Source organism: Myotis yumanensis, unplaced genomic scaffold (genome assembly GCF_028538775.1).
Source record: "Myotis yumanensis isolate MYYU_CA2020_CCGP unplaced genomic scaffold, mMyoYum1.0.hap1 SCAF_2, whole genome shotgun sequence".
NCBI lineage: Eukaryota > Metazoa > Chordata > Mammalia > Chiroptera > Vespertilionidae > Myotis > Myotis yumanensis.
The window spans coordinates 5,021,657-5,046,465 of NW_027223753.1; the positions used below are offsets into that span (position 1 = coordinate 5,021,657).

Below are 24,809 nucleotides of genomic sequence, written 5' to 3' on the forward strand. Positions count from 1 at the left end.
TGCCCCTGGAGACTCCCTGAGCGGGCTGCTCACCTGCAGGTCAGCTGGTCCCGCCTCTGGCAGCCTCTTTGGCAGCTCCCTGTCTCCATGCCCCTCCCCCCTCCGGTTCCCAGACAGTCCCTGAGCCCAGCATCCGCTCTGCCTTCCATCCTCTGGTTCCCGCATCCCGTCACGTAGGATTCTGTCTGTTCTCGGGACGATGGCGGCCGTCACTGAGCTGCCTGTGCCCGGAAGAGCCCCTCACATCAATAACAACAACAACAACAACAGTGACTGCGGGTGAGGGACGAACGGCTGCCTCCAGACGGTCCTTCCAGAGCCTTCTGTCCTGACACCTGCATTAATCTGCTCGAGCTGCCGTGACAAAGCACCGCAGCCGCCTTGGCACCAACAGCAGAAGCGCTTTCCCAGCGCGAGGCTGGCGCCTGCGACCGGGGTGTCGGCAGGGACGGTTCCTCCGAGGCCTCTCGGCCTGTCCTGTCCCCCGCCGTGTCCTCACATGGCCAGCCCTCCCGGTGTCCTATAGCCTCTAGTTATAAGGACACCCGTCAGGACTGGCTTCGGGCCCACCCCGATGAGCTCACTTGAACTGAATGCAGTCATTCTGAGGTGCTGGGGACTAGGGCTTTGGCATGTGAACTTGGGGGACACAACAACACCTACACTGGCCACCAATCCCCCCTCCCCACCTTGTCACCAGCCAAGCCCTCGCTCTCTCTGCCTCCTCCCAGGGACCTCCGCGTCCCAGAGCTCATGTCTTACTCCTGGACCCTTGTTGCTCCGGTTGGTTATCCGACTGCTGAGCCCTCCAAACAGCAACTGCCCCGCGGGCTCAGTGCTTGGTGAGGGCTGGCCATGGCCCCAGCCAGTCCCTCACTCCGCCCACATCTCCCCGGAGGCAGCTCTGACTGCCCCCACGTGACTGTAGGCGGGGATCCACACTCACAGGCCACGGGAGTTGCCTGAGGTCATGGAGCTGAGAGTGGGGGTCTTGAAGGGGGACCCAGCCTGGCAGCTCCTGGGCACGTGCGCTGGTGTGTGCGCCCCCAGATCCTGAGGGCACATCGCCAACAGGGCGGGGGCTAGGACAGACAGACAAGCTGCTTAGACAGCAACAGGCAGGGCCACAACAAGACAGAAACCTTCTGGGCTGCAGGAGAGCAATAAAGAGCATGGCAGTGGGAGTCCGGCTCACAGAAGGGCTGAGCCTCCCCTGCCCCGACGGCCCACCGGCCACTGCTCACCTCGTTAAAGCGAGCAGCGGGAGGCGAGTGCCGAGTCAGGGCTGGCGGGGTTAGGAAATAAAACACAGGGCTCCTCGTTAATTTGAATTTCAGAGAAACAACAAATTATTTTTTGATATCAGTACGTCCCGTGTAGTACTTGGTACATGAAAAATTTATTGGTTTCTTATCTGAAATGCAAATGCACTCGGTGTCGTCTAGGCTATCTAGCAACCCCAGGTTCCTCGCACGCTTGGTTTAAAAAGGCAAGAGAGGACGCAATGCACTCCGGGGAGATTTCCTTCCGAAATGGGTAACAGAGAGATCGGTGCTTTAGCGACCCTTTGTAACGGATGTAGCAGGTAAGAACGGGGTAAATGACATAAGCTATAAAGAGACTTAAATAAAAGTTTATTTCTCCTTCACATGAAAAGAAAATTCCAGAGGTTAGAGGTCCCGGGATGTCACGGTGGCACCACAGTACCAGCAGGAACCTGGGCTCCTTCTACCTTTCTCTTCTGTCGTCCTCAGCATCCGACTTCCAGTCTCACGGTTGCCTCATGAGCCAAGAGAGTTGCTGGAGCCCCAGCTGTCACATCAGCGTTCCAGGCAAGAAGCAAGGAACAGACAGGGAACAAATATGACAAAAGCACGTGCCTGCTGTCTATCCCCCCTTTCATCTCATTGGCCAGAACTAGGCCATGCAGCCACATGTAGCTGCAAGAGAAGCTCGGAAATGTAGTGTGATAACTGTATGTCGCCACATTGAATAAAGTCAAAGGTCCGTGACCAGAAGAGGAGACTGGGTACTGGGTAAGCAGAGAGACCCAATAGAACACTGTCTTCTTTGTATATCAGGACACCTGGCCTTTTCTGCAGGGGGATGTTAAGAGCCCACTTTTAAAAAATATAGGCAGTTTAATGTGCCTGCTATTTTGTTTTATAGACTTCACTTGTTATGGTGCTAAGCCACCAAGGGCACAATTTAATATAATAAAAGAGTAATAAAATAAAGCAGCAGATTGTTTTTGTTTTTGTTTTATACCTAAGATCTAATTAAAAAAAGAACATTTTTAAGGAGAAGAGGAAACTCCTTGAAGAATAAATTCCTGGTCTCTGTGGATCTCCGTAAAGATTGTAACTCAATTCCGGCTTCGTCTAGATCCTACTGTTTGTGGGCACGGCGTGGGACCAGAGGACGAAACGATGGGTGTGGGGGCCGCCAACGGGGTGGCTGCCCAAGGCCGTGATAAATGTGTGTGGGGTGGCCTGAGTAGGTGCCTGGGTTCCTTCCCAGGTGGGTGAGGTGAGGAAGGAGACGGCACCGGAGACATCTTTCACATTCCTGGCCAAACTCATCCAACGAGGAGAATTCCCGTTCACTGAGGCTCCCTCCGTCTGGAACATAAAGACCCTCACTGATGCCTGGCTGGCGTAGCTCAACCACTTGAGTGTCAACCTATGAACCAGGAGGTCGCAGCTCAATTCCCGGTCAGGGCACATGCCCGAGGTTGCAGGCTCAGTCCTCTGTAGGGGGCGTGCAGGAGGCATCTGATCCATGATTCTCTGTCATCATTGATACTTCTCTCTCTCTCTCCCTCTCTGAAATATATATATATTTTAAAGACCTCACTGACTGTGAGCACTCCTACTGGGGACTTGTGTTTGGGGGCAATTCTCTGAGCCTCCTGAAGTCTCTCAATGATTGACATGGGTCCCTTGAGTTCTGCTGGGAACACTTCACCTTTTAGATTAAGAGCGGCTCTGAACCTAGGGGGTAAGAAGAAAGCCTTGCTTTTCGTCAATCCAGTTGTCATTTAACAGGATGGGACTCGGGCTCCATGTCCGCCGCAGGCCCAGGCTTGAGGCCACCATTCCCGGCTCCAGAGTGAGGTGGGGACAACCGGACAAGCATGCCCAGGAAGGGGCAGGCGGCTGTTCGCATCCTTAGCTCAGTAACGACTTTGAGGAAGAAAAGGGAGGCAGCACATCTGCAACTGAAGACAGTTTCCCGGAGCCAGTGCCTGGCAGGAGCGCCCCCACGTGGAGGAGTGGGGACTGACACAGAGGATCTGTAGGGAAAGGATCCAGAGGTCAGGCCCCTGTCCCCCAGGACCCCGACATGGCACTTGCACGCAAGAAAGCTTCTGGGGATGGGGTGTGGGTCTGGGAGAGTCTTAGATCTCCCTGTGGACCACCTGGAGGGGAAAGGAGGCCGGAGGAAGAGTGAGCTCCAGGGGCTGAGGATGGCACAAAAAATAAAGAAGAGCAGCTGGAATCCCAGGACCAGCAGGTGAGCCTTCCCTGTGGAAGGAGTCCCCGAAGACCCTTTAAACACCTCGGAACCCAGGGAGCCGGCAGACCTCACCTGTCCCCTTCCTTTGCCTCCTTCCTGCCCGGCTGAATCCTGAGGCAGAGACCACAACTCGCAAGGGAGACACTCACCAGTGTGTGTGTGTGTGTGTGTGTGTGTGTGTGTGTGTGTGTGTGTGTACACAGGACCCCTCCCCCCCCCGCTCCCCAGGAGCTGGGGACAGGCAGAAGCTGTAACCGGGGTTGTGACCGTTACATGGAACTAGACTTTTGAAGTCCTGGCTGGAGAGAGAGGCCAGGGAGGTGGATTTCATCCGTAGGTTTCCTCCAAGGTGGAGAGAGCATCCCAGCAGGCTTGCACCCGCAACGGGAGGAAGATGAGTTCTCTTTCGCAGCCAATGAGTCCCGGTGGCCGCACACAGAAGCTCTATGGAGTCAGGGTTCGACTCCCCACTGCAGGGCGCGATTGGCACGCACACTAATTAGGGCTCCCTTTGCACTCCCGGCCTCACCTCTAGACACCTGCTTCTGTGCTGGGGCTCTCAGGGCCGCACTCTCTAGTGTGCTGTTTGTAACTCATGTTTCTTCGAGGACCCGGGAGCCTCGCTCTGACATTGCCTGACGTCCTGGAACTCGGTAAGATTCGCACTTGGTGCCTCGTCCACGTGGCGCTCACTTCTAGAAGCGCCAGGGAGACGTCATGGTCGCGTGACCCAGTGGCTCCGGTTCTGGGAAGGGAAGGTTCCGGAGACCTTGGTGGACGCTGGAATTTCCTATGCCGTTGGCTTTGGAGCAGGGACTCACATGGACTGAACCTTCTCCCATCCTGGACCGGTGCTCAGGCAAAGGGTCTGGTTTAGGCCAACACAGGACCAGCCTTCACAATCAAATTGCAGTGGGACGGGGCGGCCCCGGGGGGCGCGGAGGAAGAGCTGGCCTTGGGGAGGCCTTGGCTGTGAGGACACTGGCTGCAGTCCCAGCTCTGACAGTGTCAGTCTTGGGGATAACCCTCCGTGTGTCTCGCTTTTCAGTGATTTTTAAAAAAATTGTGAGGAAGTACTCATCCCATAGAGTTTACCATTTTAATCATTTGAAGTGTTCAGTTCAATAGCACTGCGTAGTCACAACGCCGAGTAACCATCCCCAGCGCCCATCTCCAGAACTCTGCTCATCTTTCCAAACAGAAACTCCGCACCCAAACAATACCACCTGCCCCCGGCCTCCCCCGGCCCCTGGCACCCACCTTCCTACTTTCTCTCTCTGAGGCGCCCAAGTAAATGGAATCACAAACATTGTTCTTTTGGGTCCGGCTCTCTTCACTCAGTATGATGTCTTGCAGGCTCCTCCATGTTGCAGCGTGGATCCGAACTGCCTTCCTTCTGCGGCGGGATAATATCTCACTGTGTGGACGTCCACAAGTTGTCCATCTGTCGACTGATACTTGGGTTGTTTCATCTTTTGAAGGATGTGGATATGCTGCTGCTGAGCGCTCGGGTACACGTTTCTGAGTTCCAGCTTTCAGCTCTTCGTGTGTAAACCTAGAAGGGGAATTGCTGGGTCCTACAGGAATTCGGTGTAACCGCTGGAGGAGCCTCGAGACCGCTTTCCAAGCAGCGGCACCCCACCAGCCACGCACAGGGACCCGGTTTCTCCACACATCACAGCACTGGCTTTCCCTTTTGTGTGTGTGGTCCCAGCCATCCCAGTGGGTGTGAGGTGGTGCCTCACTGTGGTTTTGATTTGCTTTTCCCTAAGGACTAATGATGTCGAGCATCTTTCCATGTGCTTATTGGTCATTGTGTCTTCTTTGGCAAAAGTATCTATTCGTGTCTTTGCCCATTTTCAAATGGGGTTGTTCGGTTTTCTTGTTGTTGAGTTGTAGGATATTAGATATTAGTTGTAGGATATTTTATATATGAATCCCTTATCAGACACATGATTTTCAAATATTTTCTCTTATTCTGTAGGTTGTTTTTTCACTCTCCTTAAAAAATGTTTTATTGATTTTTAGAGAGAGAGGGAGAGGGAGAGAAACAGTGATGTGAGAGAGAAACATTGATCAATTGCCTTCCGTACGCACCCTGACTGGGGACTGAACCCACAACCTGTGCACATGCCCTGACCAGGAATTGAACCGGTGACCCTTCAGTGCATGGGATGATGCTCAAGCAACGGAGCCGCACCGGCCAGGGCTCTTCTCACTCTCTCCATAGTGACCTTTGATGCACAACCGAATGCAACTTTTTACGCATGTGAAAAAAATTCATCTGATAGAAATCCGCCAGCTGACAGCTATGCTGTATTAACGAATTCACCCATTCAAACCCACAAGCATGAATTATGGGGGGCCTTGTGCCGGATGCTGGGGAGGGTTATGTTCATAACACATAGAAGCCACCAGACCGCTCACCTTCAAAGTGTCTACAGTAGCTGCCAAGACACATAAACCAGAGAGGCTGGAAAGCAATGACAACGAACGTTAGCGAGCGCCATCCGAGCATTTCAAGCATGTAAACTACTGTCACGTGAGCAGAGAGATCCACCGTCAAGGGAGGCGGGTCAGGGCAAGCCGCACAAGCCCTTCACCAGCTGCCCCAAACCACACCATCAAATCTCTCACCAGCAATCGATACTTCCGAACTCATGGCAGACGCTCTGTGACAAATCAGCAAGAACTGGAGAACCACAACTCCCGGTGTTGTAACATCTGCAGCTCACTGAGCCCCTTACCAGGTCGAGGGTATGACCGCTTCTCTGTAGCTACATCTCCAGTCCTGCCCTTGGTGGAGGCCACGCCATCAAATCAAGTCACAGGAAATTTTTTAGTGAGCACCTATTTTATGTCGTAGGTGTGCTGTTTTCTTTATCTTGATTTTAAAATAATAAAAAAGTTATTTACTGTTACAGGTCATTGGATTTAACTAGATTAGATCTTACAAAACGAAAGTGTTAAAGGACAATTCTTTGCATGAGCAAAGGAGTCTTTCTGAAAGGCTTCCTCCTAATGCCCACGAAGATATGTCCTCGCACAGAGAAGATGGGTTTGTAGCACTAAATTCCCGGACCAGGGCAGCAGAGACCCTCATCATGGAAGGGCCCTGAGCCTTGGGCAAGGGAAAGCGAGTCAGAAATCACAGTTGGAGACGAATGAAAGTACACGTGGGACACACTGACACCATTCTAATAACCCGGTTATTAATTAATAACTGGAAAGGAGCAAGGGGAAGCTGCGTATCTGTCAGTCACACCTGGAAGCAGCTCATTGGCCAGAACAGTGTGGCCACTGCAAGGGTCAGGAATCTGAGATACATAAGCTCCTAGACCAGTGGTCAGCAAACTTTCGGCTCGGCAAACCGCAGCTCTCGAGCCACATGCGGCTCTTTGGCCTCTTGAGTGTGGCGGTATTTTGTGGAAGACCCACACTCAAGGGGCCAAAGAGCCTCATGTGGCTCGTGAGCCGTGGTTTGCCGACCACGGTCCTGGACAAAGGGAGCTCTCTCCGGCACTCGTGGCTGTGGAACTCACATGCTCTGCACTCGCACACATACCCACGGCCCTGGACTCCACACCATGGACTCATGGACTTGAACTGCTGCATCGGACCCAGTTCCATGTGAAGTGGAAAGTCCGGACACTGGCTTTGCTTCCAGCTTTATTAAAGCCCCGGCTGCACATTTTCCTGAACTGGATGAAGGGAAATGGGACTTTGGAACCAGAGAAATACAATTCCACGCAAATAAAACCCATTCATCATCCCATGAGAGTCTTAGAAAATTCTTTTTCTCAAGATATCGCAAGAACCCCACTCCCACTAACCACAGAGTTCCCCAGTGCAATCCTCCAAAACAGTATGACTCCTAAGTGGTTGGTGCCGATGTTTGCACTGTGTATTGCTGTTTAGCGACATTTCTGGCTTTTAAGGCCAAGTACACTCGTGCTTCAGGGAGCCTCGCCGACTAGGGTGGCCAGCTTTCCCTACTTGAAGCCGGGCTCTCCCATGACAGTCTCTACGCTCCCTGTGGGCAGCTACGTCTCCTGGCCCCACAGACTTGCTTTGAGAGTGAGGCGCCCCACTTGCTTACGCCGAAAGCCCAGACAGTATCTTTGATTCTTCCTCTTCCCTCCTCACTATGTCCAACACATCCGCAAACCCTGTCAACTTCCTTCCTCGAGCCGCTCTCTGCGGGACACAGGGGCCTCCTGTGTGTTACCAGGTGTTTCTGAGGCTTTGGCATTGGGGCCTGGCTGACCCCGGAGGAGGTGACCCCTCAAGGACAGCCAGTTCCTAGAAATAGCAAATGATTCACCCTGGAGGGCACGTTTCATTTGCCGACCAACACATAGGGAGCCCACACCTCCGACCTCCGACCTCTTCCTCTAGGGGGCGCTCACACCCCAGGGCCGCTGTCCCCCTGCCCTAATCACCGGGGCAGGTACCAGACAACCAAGGGCAGCCCTTAAGTCCCCAAACCACTGAAGCTATTCAAACTGGCCGGGCCTGAGCCTGCTCACCCCGTCTTCCCACAGAAACCACCATGCAGGCTCTTGCCCGCGTTCCCCTGCTCCCTCTGCCTTCGGACCAACCCTGGTCCTGCCCCACGTGGCCGTGTGGGTGACATGGCCTGCCCCCTCCTCTTGGGGACCCTAACAAACCATCTTCCCAGCGGCAGTCACCTCCCGATCAGCTGGCCTTGCCAAACACCCTGGAGTTGTGTCTCCTGCCTGTGTGGACCCTTCGAAACTTCCCACCCACTCGGTGTGCTTCTCCTTGAGGCCCGAGGCCCAGGAACCGGGGACTTTTTCCCAATGAAAACGATTATTTACCATCCTCCAGAGCCCTCCTCTCTACACACGAGGAGAAAACCCACATTCCTCCGTGGCCTCTGAGCCTGTGCGCCCGGCTCCTACCTCTTGCTCAGTATCCCGGCCACGCTGGCTTCCCTTCAGTTCTTCAGAGACGCCAAGCTGTTTCCTGCCTCAGGGCCTTTGCACGCGCTGTGTTCTCTGCCTGGAACACTTTCCCCAGCTGTGCAGGACCGGCCTCTCCCCTCTACTCTCAGTCAAAGGTCACCTCTAGGAGTGGGCTTCCTTAACTAGGCAGTCAGACCCCCCACTCCACGTTCCTGTTGTATTTTCTTCATCGCACTTGTCACTCTGCCATGTCCTTTACTTGTTTATTGTCCGTCTCCCCACCCCCCACACCCCCACTTGGAGTCGAACATAAGCTCCTTGAGAACAGGGGCCTTGTTCACAGCTGTGTCCCCCAAGTCTACACAGCCTGGCCTGTAACACTGGACAGATTCATGCGGGGGACCTTACCTGTGTTCCAGGCCCGGAGAGGGGAGGGGTGGAAGGAGCTGAGGGGTGCAGAGTTGTCCCAGGCTGTGGCCCTGCAGCCACTAGGGAGTGACGGGCTCACCAGAGGCTCCCACACTCCTGGCCTGCGGCCAGGCCGCCGCAGACAGGCCTGCTTCCTGGCCCAGCCGACGGGAAGCGCCTGTCGCGTGAGGGCCAGCTGACCATGGCATTTCCCCTGCGAGCGTGCCCGGTCCTTGCCCAGACCCCGGCTCATCGGCCGCCTGCTTCACAGCTGGGCTGCCCCGGCCGCACCTCCGCTCGGCCCGCAGGGTGCATTGCAGCGTTGCTGGTGCAGAGACGTCTGGGGTGGCTGCCAGCGCTTTATCTTTTCATTTCATCTGCCAGCCAAGAGCTTTCCCCTGCTTCTGCTTCTGAAAGCTTAAAACAAGAAATGTTGACCTTGAGTACAGGTGCCTCTTGCTTTCTTACTCAAGGCCCCCTGTCCTGGTTCACATCTGGGCCGGCTGCTCCCCAGTCTTCTCTCTTTTTTCCCTTGACACCTCCCCACCCGCCAACACACACACACCCCAGGCAGCCTCACAGCAAAATTTGGGATTTCCCGCCCTGAGATCTGGCTCAGGCAGTAGTAGCACTTCTCTTTTCCCCCAAGGGCACTGGGGCACCTCTGTAGACTGGGGCCCAGTGGCCACTCAAGGTCCCAGAGTCACTCAGCCACATGCAGAGCAAAGGGGTCTCGGCACCCGGTCTCGGTGGCCCTGGCTCCCCGCCTTGCATCACATTCATCTGCCAAGAACTTTTGGAGGGTCTGTCACTTGCCAGACAGTGGTCAGCCAGGGCCTGCCTCCCTGGACCAGGTGGGGACCGTGGTCACGTCAGTGTGGTGTAGCTATGCAAGCAGATGTTTCTGGAGCTCATTCTGCGACAGCTCTACAGAGCATCCTGGGACAACTGGATACCCGGATGCAAGAGAATGAACTGGAACCCACTACCTCTCCTTTCATATATAAAAAACTAAAAATGGATTAAAAGTCTAAGTGTAACAGCTACACCTATTGAACGCTCATAAGAAAATTCAAGCGTCAATTTTCAATGACATTGGATTCGGCAAAACCTTCGTAGATATGACACCAAAAGCACAAGCCGAACAAAAGGAAAAAGAGGTAAATTGCACATCAACAGAATTAAAAACGCATATGCCCCAAAGGACGCCATTGAGACAGTGGGAAGACAACTCACAGAGCAGGAGGAAATCTCTGCAAATCACACATATATCCGGGAAGGGACATGCATCTAGAACAGGGGTGGGAAACGTTTTGACTCGAGGGCCACAATGGGTTCTTAAACTGGGCCGGAGGGCAGGAACAAAAGCATGGATGGAGTGTTTGTGTGAACTAATATAAATTCAAAGTAAACATCATTACATAAAAGGGTACGGTCTTTTTTTTTTTTTTTTTAGTTTTATTCATTTCAAACGGGCCGGATCCCACGGCTGATCTAGAATATATAAGGAATTCTAACAACTCGGTAATGAAGACAACCCAAGTGAAAAATGGACCAAGACTCTGACTTGATTTCTCCAAAGAAGACACACAGGTGGCCAGTAAGTGCATGGAAGGAGGCTCGGCGTCACCGGGCACCAGGAAAATGCATGTCAAAACCACAGGTAGGTCCCACTTCACCCCCATGAGGGTGGCTGGAATAAAAAAGTCAGATAACAGCAAGTGCGGGCGGGGATGTGGAGAAACAGAGCCCCCGGCAGGTTGTTGGTGGGAACGTAGAATGGCGCAGCTGCTGGGAGAAAGTCTGGCAGTTTCTTGGAAAAATAAACATAGAGTAATCATATGACCTAGCAGTTCCGCTCCTAGGAATAAAAACATACGTCCACACACAAACACGTCCACACAAGTTCATAGCAGCATTATTTGCAGTAGCTAAAAAGTGGAAATGTCCGTGAACTAATGAATGGATGAACAAAAGGTGGTGAATCCATACAATCAAAGATTATTTAGCAATGAAAAGGAATGGAGCACTGGTACATGCTACAACATGGATGACCCTTGAAGACATGATGTAGATACATATATGTGTGTCTATATAACATATATGTAGACAAGGCCACATACTGTATGATTCCTTTCTAATGAAAAGTCCAGTGTAGGCAAATTCACAGAGAGCAAATCAGTGGCTTAGGGGGGAATGGGGAGTGACTGCTAATGCGGACAGGGTTCATTGTCGGGGGTCATAAAAAATGTACCAAATTGATTATGGTGATGGCTGCACAACTCTGTGATGACACTAGAAACCAACAAATTGTACACTTTAAATGGGTGAATGGCATAGTATGTGAATTATATCTCAGTAAAGCTGTTATTTAAAAAAATCATGTGCCCGGCTGGTGTGGCTCAGTGGTTGAGCATCGACCTATGAACCAGGAGGTCATGGTTCGATTCCCGGTCAGGGCACCTGCTCGGATTGCGGGCTCGATCCCCAGTGTGAGGCGTGTAGGAGGTAGCCGATCAATGATTCTCTCGCATCATTGGTGTTTTTATCCCTTTTCCCCTCTCCGAAATCAATAAAAACATTTTAAAAAAAATAAACCATGTGGTAAAGGTCCTGGACAACCCAGAGGGTTTCAGAATCTGCAAACCTACGGCCTGCGGTGCACGGAATAATGACTCTACAGATGTCCAGGCTTTAACGTCCGGAACCTGTACGTCACTTACCTGGCAAACGGGACTTTGCAGGTGTGACTAGAGGTGAAGACTCTGACATGGGGAGATTCCAAGCACGTGACCGTCTGTTGCTGGCTCTGGCGATGGAGCTTGGGGGCACATGCCTGGGAATGTGGTGCCCCTGGACGCTGCGAACGGCCTTCTGCTGACAGCCAGCAAGGACGCATGGGTCTCAGTCCCAAACCACAAGGAACTAAATTCTGCCAGCACCCAACTGAGCGAGAGAAGGGCTCCCCGAGGAAGGAACGCAGCCCATGGAGACCCACGTGGGACTTCTGACCGACAGGACTGTAAGAGTCTATGTTTGTGTTGTTTAAGCCACCACATGGCGGCAACTTGTTAGGGCAGCAATAGGGAGCCGACACACAGCTACTTCAGGGAGACCCTGTGAAGCCATCCCTTAAAAAGCAGAGTGCCGAGCGTTCTCATGCCCGGGGAGGGAAAGATCTACTGCGGCTGAAAACCCAGGACACCTGTTCGCCACCCGCCGCGCCCCCCCCCCCCACCCCCCCAGCAAAAGCCAAGAGTGAAGAGGCAGGCTGACTAGGGAGCGCTGCCTGAAAATAGAAACTCCACAGACATCCTCATGAGTCACTCATCACCCTGGTCTCACTGCCGTCTGCGTCTGCGTCTGCGAAGCAGCCTGTGACCCTGACTTCTGCCTACCCCACGACTGAGGAAGACAAACAAAATCTGCTGACCGAGCCCCCGGGCGCTCCCGGACAGGCCCAGTTCAGGTCCCGGGACCCCTGCGGGGGGCGGGGAGGCATCATCCTCTCTCACGCTCCCTCCAGGGCAGTGGTTCTCAACCTTGGCTGCACATTAGAATCACCTGGGAATCTTTTAAAATCCTGATTTCTGGGCCTCATCCTCCGGAAATTCTGTTTCTTTGTTACTAATGTTGTGGCCTCACCCCATAACAAAGAAACAAAGAAACAGAATTTCCGGAGGATGAGGCCCAGAAATCAGGATTTTAAAAAGATTCCCAGGTGATTCTAATGTGCAGCCAAGGTTGAGAACCACTGCTCCAGGGTGTTCTGGGCACACCTGGTCGCCGGTGGCGTGGCCTGGAGTGTCTGCTGTGCGTACAGAAATGAGAAAGGCTTCAGGCTGACAACTGTGCCGACGTGACACGCCGGTGACCAGCCCAGGGACGAGGAGGCTTTAGATGTTTGGTTTGGGGGCCGTACTCTCATGCCTGGATGAGACCAAACTGTTTGCAGGTGGAAAGAAAGCAAAGCCATGATCCAGATCAGACGAGAAGGTGCGGAGCCGGGGAGACTGAGATACGCACTGAAGGTGAGCGAGGAGGGCGGACCAACGGAAAGGCCTCCGTGAGGCGGGAGTGGAAACACTACCGGGAAACCAGCGGTGACATCCTAGGCTCACTGCCATCACCCCTCAGACCGCATCCCACCACATGCAACGCGACACACATTTTCTTAATAAACAGGTTACAACTGACTGGCTTTGGGGTATGTTTAAAGGTGCCTTCAAGGTCCCTGACGATCACCCTTGTGATGGCTGCAGAGGGGTCTGGGAAAGGTCCCCTCCGCTCACCTGTCTCTGGGCACCTGGCTTCTCCCACCTGTGCCTCCCTTGGCCCGGGTTTACATAGCTGTGCGGGTGCACGGTGCGCCCAGGGTTACAGAGCATGGGAAAGCTCCTACCAGGAGTCCCGGTATCACCCAGTCCGGTTTGGCTGGTCCCTGCCCAGACCCTACTGCCCATGTCCAGTTGTGGAGGCAGCCAGTGGGTTCCTGGCTCCTTGACCCTCTGCACAAGCCCCACCCAGGATGGTGAAATCCCTCCTGAGTTCCAGCAGCCCACTGCAGGCCCCCAGATGGCCCGGGCCTTGGTGACGCTGGGGCCCAGCCCCCCTTGCCTCCCCAGCCTTCCTGGAACCCTCTTGCCCAACATCCTGTGTGGTAATTCTGCCCGTTGGCCCTACTTAGTCCTGCTGGCCCCTGCCAAGTTCCCTCTGCTGGTTCCCGACCCTCGACCTCCACCGACCCTTGACCTCCACGGGACCCTTCAAGAAATAAAAAGCTGCTTCCAGTTTCCCCGCTCGGGTCAGACACCCGCTCTCAGGGGGTCCGGCGTCTGTCAGCGAGATGGCCATGCATTGTTCTGTCTCAGGGATGGGGGGAAGGCGGGTCTGGAGGAGGGAGGGGGTGGGAAAGGGGGATCTACGTCCAAGAGGTGGCGGGGGGTGGGGGGTGGGTCTGGCGGGCCCTTGTGGCAGGGTCCCTATCTTCCTTAGCCCAAGGTCACCAGGGCCTGCTGAGAAGCAGGGAGGAGCAGCTGCCTGAAATGCCTGGGGGGGCCCCTCACCTGGGCGCACTCACAGCAGGTGGGGCTGGGAGAAAAGTGGGCACAGGGCTGCTGCAGGCTGAGGGTCAGGTGTCGCGGGATGACGGTGAGGAGTCGGTGGAGGACCGCATACCATTCCCTGGATGCACTATCCCCCTCAGGTCACCCCACAGGGGGCAGGGCCGTCTTCCCACTCACTGTCTCCCTAATAACGCCGCCCAGGGGCAGGCTGCCATTTACTGAGCACGGGTCACAGGCCGGGGAACCCTGGGGCCGGTGCTCTCATTGGCCCCCGCGGCGCAGGAGGCCCAGGTTACCGTCTTCAAGGTCACGCGGGGAGAAGCAGAGAATAAAGCTGCCTGGTGGAGGCCTGGCAACAGCGGGCTCTCTCCGACCCCGACATCATTACCTCCGGATACTGAACATGGGAGAACCCAGCCACCCATTCAGACCACCCGGATCGAGAAAAGCGAGGCCTGAGGGCGGGGGTGGGGACTGGGTCAGGTACCCCGTTCCCACAGCGCGTGTCAGACTCTGGGGAGGAGCCGGCCAGCAGGCTCCCAGGCTTCCGCCAGGACACAACCTCTCCCGCGGCCCCCGTGCGTCTCAGAGGCAGCCCCTCCGTCGTCCCGCGGGGCCCAGCGCTGCGAGCGGGAGGGAGGCCGGGCCACCTGCCCGCGCGCCGTGCGCTCCGAAGTCCAGCGCCTCCACGCGAACCAGGAAATCGTCCCGGAGGCCCCGCCCCCTCCCGCCCCCTGACCCCGAGCCAGGGGGCGTGGCCTCGTCTGCGCCTCCGCCTCCCACGCGCGCCACTGGCTCGGTCCCACTGCGCGTGCGCGCGCCCCTGACCCGGGGACCCCTGGCGCGCGCGCCGAGGACGCCTGGGTCTCGGCGTTCCCGGGCAGGGCAAGGGCGGCCGGGCTGAACTTGGCCTCGCGCCCTCCCTGCTCGCCGCCCCGGCTCCGCTGGCGGAACCCGAGCGCGCAGCAGGCGCGGGGCCGTGACGCACACCTGCCGGGCAGCCCGGCCCGCGGAAAGGGATGCGCGGGGCCCCAGCTTGAGCCGGGTCTACAGCGCCCCGCGCGTCGCGACGTCCCCGGAGCAGCGGCCGGCTTGGCTGGGCGAGACGAAGTAAGCTCCTCCCCGCTTTCTCTCGGCTCCTTGGGCCGCAGGCGCGCCTTCTGGCCCGACGGCGGCTGCGCGCGTGCGCGCGCGGGGCCGAACCCGAGGTCGGTGGGTCGGCTGCGGGCCACGCGCGGCTGTAAAACCCTCGGGCATTTTGCTGGGAAGTCACCTTCGCCACCCCCGCTAGGGAGCGGGCGGGGCCAGAGCTTCCGGAATTCCTCTCCCACCCGCTCAGCAAAATAAAGTCCTTGTTCGCGCCCTGCCCCTGGGCATAGGCTCCGTCTGATGGGGGCGCTGCAGCCGGGGCTAGTCCAGGGGACCAAAGGGCCCTTCCCAGGCTCCCTGAGATGCAGTTCGATGAGAGGAGGAACTCAGTGCTTTTTTCCGGGGATCTGCTTCATCTTTGGCATTAGCCCTCGGGTTTCAAGCAGCGTTTCCAATACATCGATACAAAGAATAGCTTTCCAGAAGTAAATCTGCCCAGAGCTCTGAAAATCAGCTCATTTCAAATTTGAAAGTTTTGCCAGAAATGAGAACTTATGGAGAAATCATAAGCCAGGCAAACACTCAAGTCATTTGTATCCAAAGGCTGGAGTTGACTAAGTTACTCTTTAAAAAAATTGTTTTTAAACAATGATGTGTGAGAGAGAAATAGAGAGAGGAACATCGATATGTTGTTCCACTTATTTATGCATTCATTGGTTGATTCTCACATGTGCCCTGACGGGACCAAACCCACAACCTCGGTGTATCTTGGTGTTTCAGGATTGTGCTCTAACCAGCTGACTACCCAGCCAGGGCTGCCAAGTTACTGTCAGATGGTTTTAGGCCATTTAAAGGGGAAACAGTTACATCTGTGGGCAAGGAAAGGGAAGCCACGAGGCACTCTGGCCACCTGTGGCCCGGCCTCTTCTCACTGTCGATGGAATTTGAACCAGACAGATGTCATCCCTGGTTGGCAAACTGCACCTGGAGTGTGTCTGACCCTCACCCGGGCGGAGCAGGGAGTCTGGTTTTGCCTCGTGCTGCCCCAGTTGGGAGCCAGGAGGCTATCTGGGAGAGTTCTCACCACTGTTGCCTCCCATCGTATTTCTGGGGGTTTGGGCCAGGGGTTAAAGCGAGGTGATGATCCCCATTTTGCAGCTGGAGAAAAGGCTGAAGCAGTGAAGTGAAAGCCTAGGTCCGTGGTTGGCAAACTGCGGCCCCTTGAGTGTGGCTCTTCCTAAGCCTTAGGAGTACCCTAATTAAGTTAATAACAGTGTACCTACCTGTACAGTTTAAGTTTAAAAAAATTCGCTTTCAAAAGAAATTTCAATCGTCTCGTACTGTTGATATTGGGCTCTGTTGGCTAATGAGTTTGCCGAACACTGGCCTAGGGCTACAGAGTTAGAGGCTTACTCTCCTGTGTTCTTTGGGCCCAGTTTTAACCCCCTCGAGGGCTGGGTGGGGACTTTTAACCATCTCAGCATCATCTCCCGCTGGTTTTTTCATCTGTGCGGTAGGAAGGTCAGGAAGCTGTCAATGAGCTAGCTAGTCGTTCCTTGGCATTTTCAGCCGTGAGGGGGTTAATTGGTCTTGTAGCCGTTCCAGGAAGCTAGCAAGAAAAAGTCCCTTTACTCGTGACGCCGTTGGTTTCACAATAAGCCCCTTTACTCACGGTGCTGCTGGTTGCGTAATGGTGGGGCTGACGTTCCTTGGGTGCTTACTGTATGCCAAGCATCGTGCCAAGTTCTTTATACCGATAGTCTCGTTTTGTTCTTATCGACTTGTTTTCCCGCTCTGCGGTGAAGTGCGGAAAGGTTAAGTGATGTGTCAGGTCACACAGCTGTTGTGTGGCCGAGCCAGGGTTGGAACCCAGAGTTCTCACGCTTCAGAAACTGTTAGGACCTTCCTGGTTTTAACAGAGCCACTCGGGCTTAAACACAGTGTTCTCCTGACGTCAGGAGGAAGGAGGAGAGCGAATCACTGTCAGGCAGGCAGAGTGGGCCGAGGCTGATTACAACGGCTCGTGTTCAGGGCCACTTGACCTCAGGGTGTAGAGCTGCCTCCCTGTGTGGGCAGCGGGTGCTAGGGAAATAGCCTGTCATTCAAACCACTGGTGTCCCGGCTGTTAGAGGAGCAGGATCCGTGTCCACACTAATACAGTGTATACTGTCGCCGTTTGGGGTTGGAGTCACGCATTTTTACAGGTTGTGGGGGGAGGTAGGGCTGGAGCCAGTCTGCCTGATTCAAATCCTATCACCTCTAAGCTGCCTGACCTTCAGGAAGTTACTTCTCCTCTTCCCACCTTAGCTTCCTCTCTACTCATTCTAAAAATGGGGACAGTCATAGCATTTCTTCTTAGGTTGTGGCGTGATGCATGTCGAGCCTTAGCCTAGCATCTGACACATGATTAAATACTCTATAAAGACCTCTTTTATTATTCATAGTATTGGTACAAGTAGTAAGTTGTGGCTAATGTGTGCCACCGTGCCATGGAGCTTGACATCACCGCTAGAGACTTGTTCCTATGTGCCGGCACTCACACGCAGAGAGCTCAGACACAGGGAACGGTGGTCTCGTGCCAGTGGAATTTATTTGTTCATTCAGCAGATGTTTATGGCTCACCCTCTGTGTGCCAGGCCCTGTTTTGGATACTGGAGACAAGCAGTGAACCACCACGAAAACCTCTGTCCCCATTGGCACATGTGTTCTTGAGGGGAGGGGTGACAGACAATCCTCCTATATAATAAAAGGCTAATATGCAAAATGACCGGTCGCTATGATGCTCACTGACCACCAGGGGGCAGACGCTCAATGCAGGAGCTGCCCCCTGGTGGTCTGTGTGCTCCCACAAGGGGAGCGCCGCTCAGCCAGAAGCCCTGAGCCAGGCTTCAGCGCAGCACTAAGGATGTCCGACTGCCGGCTTAGGCCCGCTCCCCAGGACATCCCCCGAGGGCTCCTGGATTGCGAGAGGGCACAGGCCAGGCTGAGAGACCCCCCGCCCCCAGTGCACAAATTTCGTGCACCGGGCCTCTAGTAACAAAATAAACAACTTATCACACATTAAAAAGTGACATGTACCGTGGGGAGAAATGAAACGGGTCAACTTGGGGGTGGGTTGTTTCTGGTTTTACATAGTTGGCTGAGAAAGCCTCACTGAGAAGGTGACATTTCAGCAGAGAATTGAAGTTGGTGAGGGGTGAACCAAGTGGATGTTTGCGGGAAGAAGTAGGTCAGGCAGAGGGAACAGCAAGGACAAAGGCCCTGGGGCAGGAGAATGGGTGGCTGGAGCCTAGAGAGGGGCAGGGGAGCCGGGGAAGAGATCAAAGAGCTAATAGCTGGAAGCCAGAATGTGTAGGCCTTGCAGGCCCCTGAACAGAGGAACAACATGATCTGAGCCGCCTGTAAAAGATCACTTCTGACTGCTGTGTTCAGGGGAAGAGAGAAATGGGAGGCCAGTTAGCGGTTTCTGCAGCAGCCCAGACAGGTGATGGGGCAGAGTGGAGGTGGACGGTGAAGAGAGGTGGGTGTTTTTACAAAACTGTCGGATTTGCTGACGCTTTGATGACCCGAAGTTTTCCGGCCTGAGCCCGGGGAAGGATAGAGTTGCCTTTTACTGAGAATGGGGAAATCTGTGTTTGGAGCAGGTGGGGGGTTAAGTCAGTTTGATTTTAAGCGTGGAAAGTCTTGTAGACAACCAACCGATGGTGTCAGAGTAGCAGTTGGTTGTCTGAGTGTGCATTTTAGGGGAGAAAGTCCAGACTGGAAATGCAGACTTGGCAGAGCAGGCAAGGCATGCTGGTAAATGTGTAACAGCCTCCTCCGCAGGGGTGCAGGCTGGTGGGGGGCCTGGTGTGTAGTGTTGGCCAATATCTGCTGTGTAAACACTCCTCGCTGGCCAGTTTCAAGCACTTATTATAGAGCATCTTCCCTTACAGATACAACAGAGGCAACTAATGTCAAGAGCATAGATAATAGTAAAATGTAGTCTTAACTGTGTTTTTAATATACTTGGTTTAGTTCTAAATTTGCATCATCCAGTTATTAACAATGGCTGTGTTGAACAACTGGCTTGAAAAATTCCTGGAAGTTTAGCACTTGAATCTTGTGGGGAGGTGGAAGGGGGCTCCAGCACAGCATTTGGGTCATGGGGGCCCAAGATTGGTGCCTAAAGAGATGATGGGAATAGACTCTCTGAGATTAGGAAAAATGGCCCAGAGTTTAACGTGCATGTGCGAGGGTTGGGGGAGGTGGCACAGACGGCCCCCCAAGTAGGAAGAGTGCAGGAAAAACTCGAGTTGGCACTTACAGAAGGGACTGGGCACGGCCCCTTGTACTCTAGTTGGAAAGGATCTTTAGTTTCACTTGTTTTCCTTCTACACATCCTTTTAAAAATTCCAAAGTCGTGGTTTGAGAAAGCCTTCCTCCTTCCTGCCTGGCACACGGAAAGTGGGCGCCCAAGGTGTGGGTACCAGCAAAGGTGTGGATGCCAAGCCGTGCTGGGAAGGGGCAGGGCAGCAGCCGCCTCTGAGCTTTACCCCCTGCTCCTCTCCCGCCCTCGGCTGCTGGGCCCAGAGGACCAGAGCTGCTTCCTCCTGGGCTTTACTGAAACCGCCGCGCACAGCACGTGCCCGGTCTGTGCCGGCCTGGGCAGGCACGGCTGTGCGGTGCCCCACAGCTGCCTCTTTTGCTTGAGCAGAAGCAAAGACTGGACCCCGATTCTGATCCAAACCCTCTGGCCGGCCAGTGTCCACTCTTTGCGATGTTAGCAGAGCTGTGCTGTAAAAGGTGAGTCCCCAGGATGCCTGTAGACCCCTCAGTCGGGAGCTGGGGTGCCTGGACCCTGGGCATGTGCCCGGTCAGCCCCAAAGCCCCGATGAGCCACCAGAAGACCACCTGCTGCCCCTCCCCCAGGAGGCCTCGGGCCTGCCCTGTGCTGTGCAGCGTGTCTCTGGCGAGTGTCTTGAATACTAATTGTTGTAAATGAACTTGCATCTTCTGCGCATATAACTTACAGCTTCAAAGGGTTTTGTCTGAACTTCTGAATGACACTCATCGCTTCATGTTTTATTATTGTTATCTTTTTGTTGCTTCATATTTTAGTCCTGCATTTCCCCTGCTGCTTCGGCCTCGGGCTGTGTCTCTGCTAATAGATGGTACCTGCTTTCCTTGGAGAGCTAGGACTTGGGGACAGGAGAGCGTGGTGGGTCCTGTAGCTCAGCCCTCATTTCCTGGGCGGGACCTGGGGCCCAGCCCGCGTAGGAGTCTCCTTCAAGGTGGTGTGGTCATTTAGCAGCAGGACCCAGGCAGGAATCACCACGTATTCCAGCTCAGTCCCCTGCTCCGTCCGGCCTGCCCTGCGGCTTCTCGAACTTTTCACTGAGGGTTTTCTTGTTTGTTGATGATAAAGAGAAGAGACTCGTAGCAGAGCCAGCGGTCAGAATGCCCCTCCATCTTTCGTGTGAGCTTCAGGGATGTAACTTGAGGAGATTTCTTCCACAGCCCGTTCCTCTCAGAGCAGGCGAGGAGGCAGGAGGGCGAGCTTCCGCGAAACCTCCCCAAGGAGAGCCTTGAGCGGGGGCTCAGGCCACAGGCACGGGCGGGGCTTCCGGGGCCCCTGTTTTTCAGTGAGGAGACGTGGACCCTAACTGATGAGGTGACTTACTGTCTGCCAAGCCAGGGTGTGCGGCCGAGCCAGGTCCTCTGATTGAAGTGCCTCGCTCCGTCTACACAGGAGCGCGGCTCAGGCTGTGTAGCCCAGTGGTCGGCAAACTCATTAGTCAGCAGAGCCAAATATCAACAGTACAACGATTGAAATTTCTTTTGAGAGCCAAATTTTTTAAACTTACACTCTATAGGTAGGCACCTTGTTATTAACTTAATTAGGGTACTCCTAAGCTGGCCTTTGCTAAAAACGTCCTCAATCTGATTGAGGTACGTTCGCTGAGGTCGACCCCTTCCAACTCTCCCATCCACACTCGTCTTGTATACTTGTTTCAGATAGACAAGTGTGGATGGGAGAGTTGGAAGGGGTCGACCTCAGCGAACGTACCTCAAAACAATGTACCTCCCCACCTGCGCCGCATCTCTCTTCGCCCGTCCGACTGACCAACACCCCCCACTTCTTCTAACGCCACTTCTTCAAAATAGACTCGACCAGGCCGAAAACCGACTTCTGCGCATGGGCCACGGAGTTTCAGTTGCACTGTACGTGCGCGCCCGCACGTGGTATTTTGTGGAACAGCCACACTCAAGGGGCCAAAGAGCCGCATGTGGCTCGAGAGCCGCAGTTTGCCGACCACTGGTCTAGCCCAACAGCTGCCTCACCTACAGTTTTCCCCGCTGTAAACGAGCCTCCACGCAGAGCCTCCTCCCCAGGCGTCTGGGGGAAGGTTGAGATGGTGCACTTAACCCTCTGCACACCCTGCCTGCTCGGACACCTCCGGCGTTAGCATTAGGCTCTCAGTGGCCAGCAGCCAGCTTCTGCCGGGGGGACGGCAAATCCAAGCCTGCCGTACATGCTGCAGCGGGTCATCCCATCGCCGTGGTGAAGGGAGCAGGAGGCAGGTGTGTGTGTGTTCATCTGAGGCGCCTCTGATGCCAGCCGTCGCTCTAGAGCAGCGGTTCTCAACCTGTGGGTCGCGACCCTTTGGGTCGCCTAAGACCATCCTGCATATCAGATATTTACATTACGGTTCATAACAGTAGCAACATTACAGTGATGAAGTAGCAACGAAAATAGTTTTATGGTTGGGTCACAACATGAGGAACTGTATTTAAAGGGCCAGAAGGTTGAGAACCACTGCTCTAGAGTCTAGACCAGTGATGGCGAACCTATGACACGCGTGTCAGAGGTGACACTCATTTTTTTGGTTGGTTTTTCTTTGTTAAATGGCATTTAAATATATAAAATAAATATCAAAAATATAAGTCTTTGTTTTAATATGGTTGCAAATATCAAAAAATTTCTATATGTGACACGGCACCAGAGTTAAGTTAGGGTTTTTCAAAATGCTGACACGCCGAGCCCAAAAGGTTCGCCATCACTGGTCTAGACTCAGTGCTTCGTACTCCAATCGCACCATTCTGTGTGCTCCTTGGACCAGCATCTCAGGCCCCTCCCTGGATCCCCTGCATCAGAACCTGCATTTTAAAAAGATCCTCAAGAGACTCAAATGCACATTAAAGTTTGAGAAACACTGTTAAGGTTAAGCAAACATGGCAAGAAACCAATCCAAACACACACACACCCACCACCCACACTGGTTCGGGAGGAGCCGTTCCTGGGTGTTTAGCAACCACAGAGTAAGCGACTTGCTGTAATCACTGGGAGCTCTGATTTGTGCTTGTTTCAAGGAGTTCTGGGACATACACAAGAGGTAAGGGGGCAAACCTGAGAGCCGGGCTGGTCAGGGGAGGCTGCAGCAAGAGCTCTGAGTCAGAACCGAATTACAGAGGGGCCTGGGAGGCGGGCAGGCCCCGGCCACCCATCGCCGCTTCCTGCAGTCCTCTGGGGCCGGCCCCGGCCCGTGGGCCCCCTCACCTGCCCACCCCCGCACTGGAGGTTCTGGAGCTCCTTCCCCGGCTTGTACGGGCACGTCCAGAACCCTGGCCGCCACTCGGATCAGGAGCCCTGAGTCGAAGCCTGCCAGCTGGCGGCTCCAGGCTTCACCTTTCTCCTGCTCTGACCTTGCAGCTCTTCCTTCCTCCCCACAGGGGGATTGCCGCTGACGAAGGAAGTGCTTGCAGGGCCAGGGCCAGGAATTGGAGAGCAGGAGAAGGAAGTAGAAGGGGCCTGTGGCTCCTCTGCGTTGGGGGTGAGTGCAGGTAGAGGAGAGTGGAGCCCTTGGTCCTCCAGTTAAAGCTGCAGTAGGGAAATGCCGGTGTCCTGGGCAGCTGGTGCCCACGCTGGTTGGACCCTCCTCTTGGTTTGGCCAGCTCAGGAGCAGGGGGCCGGTGCCTGTCCAAACCAAGAGGAGGGTCCAACTCCTTGAAACAAGCACAAATATTTGCAACCATATTAAAACCGGTGCCGTTGGGGATGGGTCCCGAGAGAGATGAGGACGAGGCAGGGGAAGTGGAGGAGGGGTCAGATGCCTGAGTCAGGAGGCAGGTCCGGGGCCTCGATCCAGGGACGATGAGGCCTGCGGAGGTCGGCCAGCCGGGCTGCGGGGCTTTTGTCACTTCCTGTGATTTCTTTAAACCTCAGTTTCCCTATCCATAGACCAGATTACAGACTCCTGGTGGAGGATTTCGTTCATCCTTTATCTGCCTGCCATATAATAGGTGCTAATTAGTCATTCTAGTTCCTACTTAAAAAAAATAAAATGAATAAGTAAAATAAAAAATATATATACTAGGATATGGTATTGATTTCAGAGAGGAAGGGCGAGGGGGGAGAGAAACGTCAATGATGAGAGAGAATCATTCATCAGCTCCCTCCCCCAGGGCACCCACCAGGGATAAAGCCCACAAACTGGGCATGTGCCCCGACTGGGAATCGAACTGTGACCTCCTCGTTCATAGGTCGACGCTCAACCACTGAGCCACACTGGCCGGGCCTAGTTCCTTCCTCATTAGCACAGCCAGGCTGGGCCCATTCCCTCACCTGTGTCTGAGACCCTGCTGCTGGCCGGATTCCTTCCTTCCTTCCTTCCTCACTCCTGCCTGTCCCTCAGAGCGCGGCCTGGGCGGGAATGGGAGGATGGGGGCCTGTCCCTCAGAGCGAGGCCGAATGGGAGGGTGGGGGGCCTGTCCCTCAGAGCGCAGCCTGGGCGGGAATGGGAGGGTGGGGGAGCCTCGGAGTAAAATTGAACCCAATGAGCTTTACAACCTCAGTTCTAACAGAGGCCAGGGAAATCGAATCCTCTGGTGCGTTTGTGGCAGGTCCGAGGCCTCTCGCCATTCATACATGTCAGCTGCTCCAAATTAGGCTGAAACCAGCCAGGTGGTAGGCCCGCTTGGGGGAAGCCACAGCTGCCGTTGCTGTGCCGTCAGCTCAGGAGCAGGGGGCCGGTGCCTGTCCAGCTCCCCCACCTCTCACCTGGGGACCTTCAGCTGCCCGGGCCTCGGCTCCTCTACCTGCAGGAGGGCGACGAGGTGGGACCCACCACTGGGTCTTCTCAGGTTCCTGTCCGCATTCCGTGAGATCTAATGCTCACACGCATCAGGTTCATGCTTGGAACGTGTTAGCATTCAGTGTTTGCTGCTCTTATTAATTAATATACCACGATAATTACACAGCACTGTCCCAAGGACCATCTAAATATTAACTCACTGTCATCTTGTAACAACCATGGATGTAGGTACCTCTAATACTCCCATTTCAAGTGAGGAAACCGAGGAACAGAGAGGTTGTATAATTGTCCACGGTGAGGGCTTGAGCTGGGATTCAAACCCCATCCTCTGGTTCCAGTCTGTGCTTTTTACCACCATGGGTAGCAATGACCTGTATTCACTGTGTGCGTGGAGCCAGTGCACGTGGGAGAAGCCAGGGGAGATGGGAGAGGCGTGAGCATCTCTCACAGCTCCAGCCACCATCCCTGAGCTGCCCTGATGGTCCAGGCAGCCTGTGCACCAGGCAGAGACGGGCCGTGGTCATGAGGTGGACAGCTCCGATCCCATGGCAGCCCTGGGGCCTCCCTCACGGCTTGTGCCACCTTCCCATGCTCCTGTAGCAAAACGTTCCGCCTCCGCCAGTGGCCTGCCACCTTCCTGGGCAGAGTCCTGTTTACAGAGCACGCTGCCTACCCGCCGGCTTCCTGGCACTAACACAGGCTGTGAGGAGGGGGGAAGCGCGGGG

At 54.6% G+C, this 24,809-nt stretch overlaps 1 protein-coding gene across 3 annotated transcripts in view; it reads left to right on the forward strand.

The window, feature by feature from the left end:
- Window positions 1–14,827: 14,827 nt before the first annotated feature.
- The window catches only part of H6PD (hexose-6-phosphate dehydrogenase/glucose 1-dehydrogenase), a 29,693-nt gene continuing 19,711 nt past the window's right edge, over window positions 14,828–24,809 (forward strand). Inside the window, exon 1 of one of the 3 annotated variants that reach the window (XM_070404023.1) lies at window positions 14,828–15,031. Coding sequence is in view for 1 of the 3 variants with exons in the window: in XM_070404021.1 (XP_070260122.1) it covers window positions 19,770–19,795 (26 nt within the window). In the remaining 2 variants the exon portion in view is untranslated. Of the gene's footprint in view, window positions 15,032–19,629; window positions 19,796–22,293; window positions 22,387–24,809 lie in introns of those variants that run through there. The other 2 variants (XM_070404021.1, XM_070404022.1) reach the window with 2 other exon arrangements.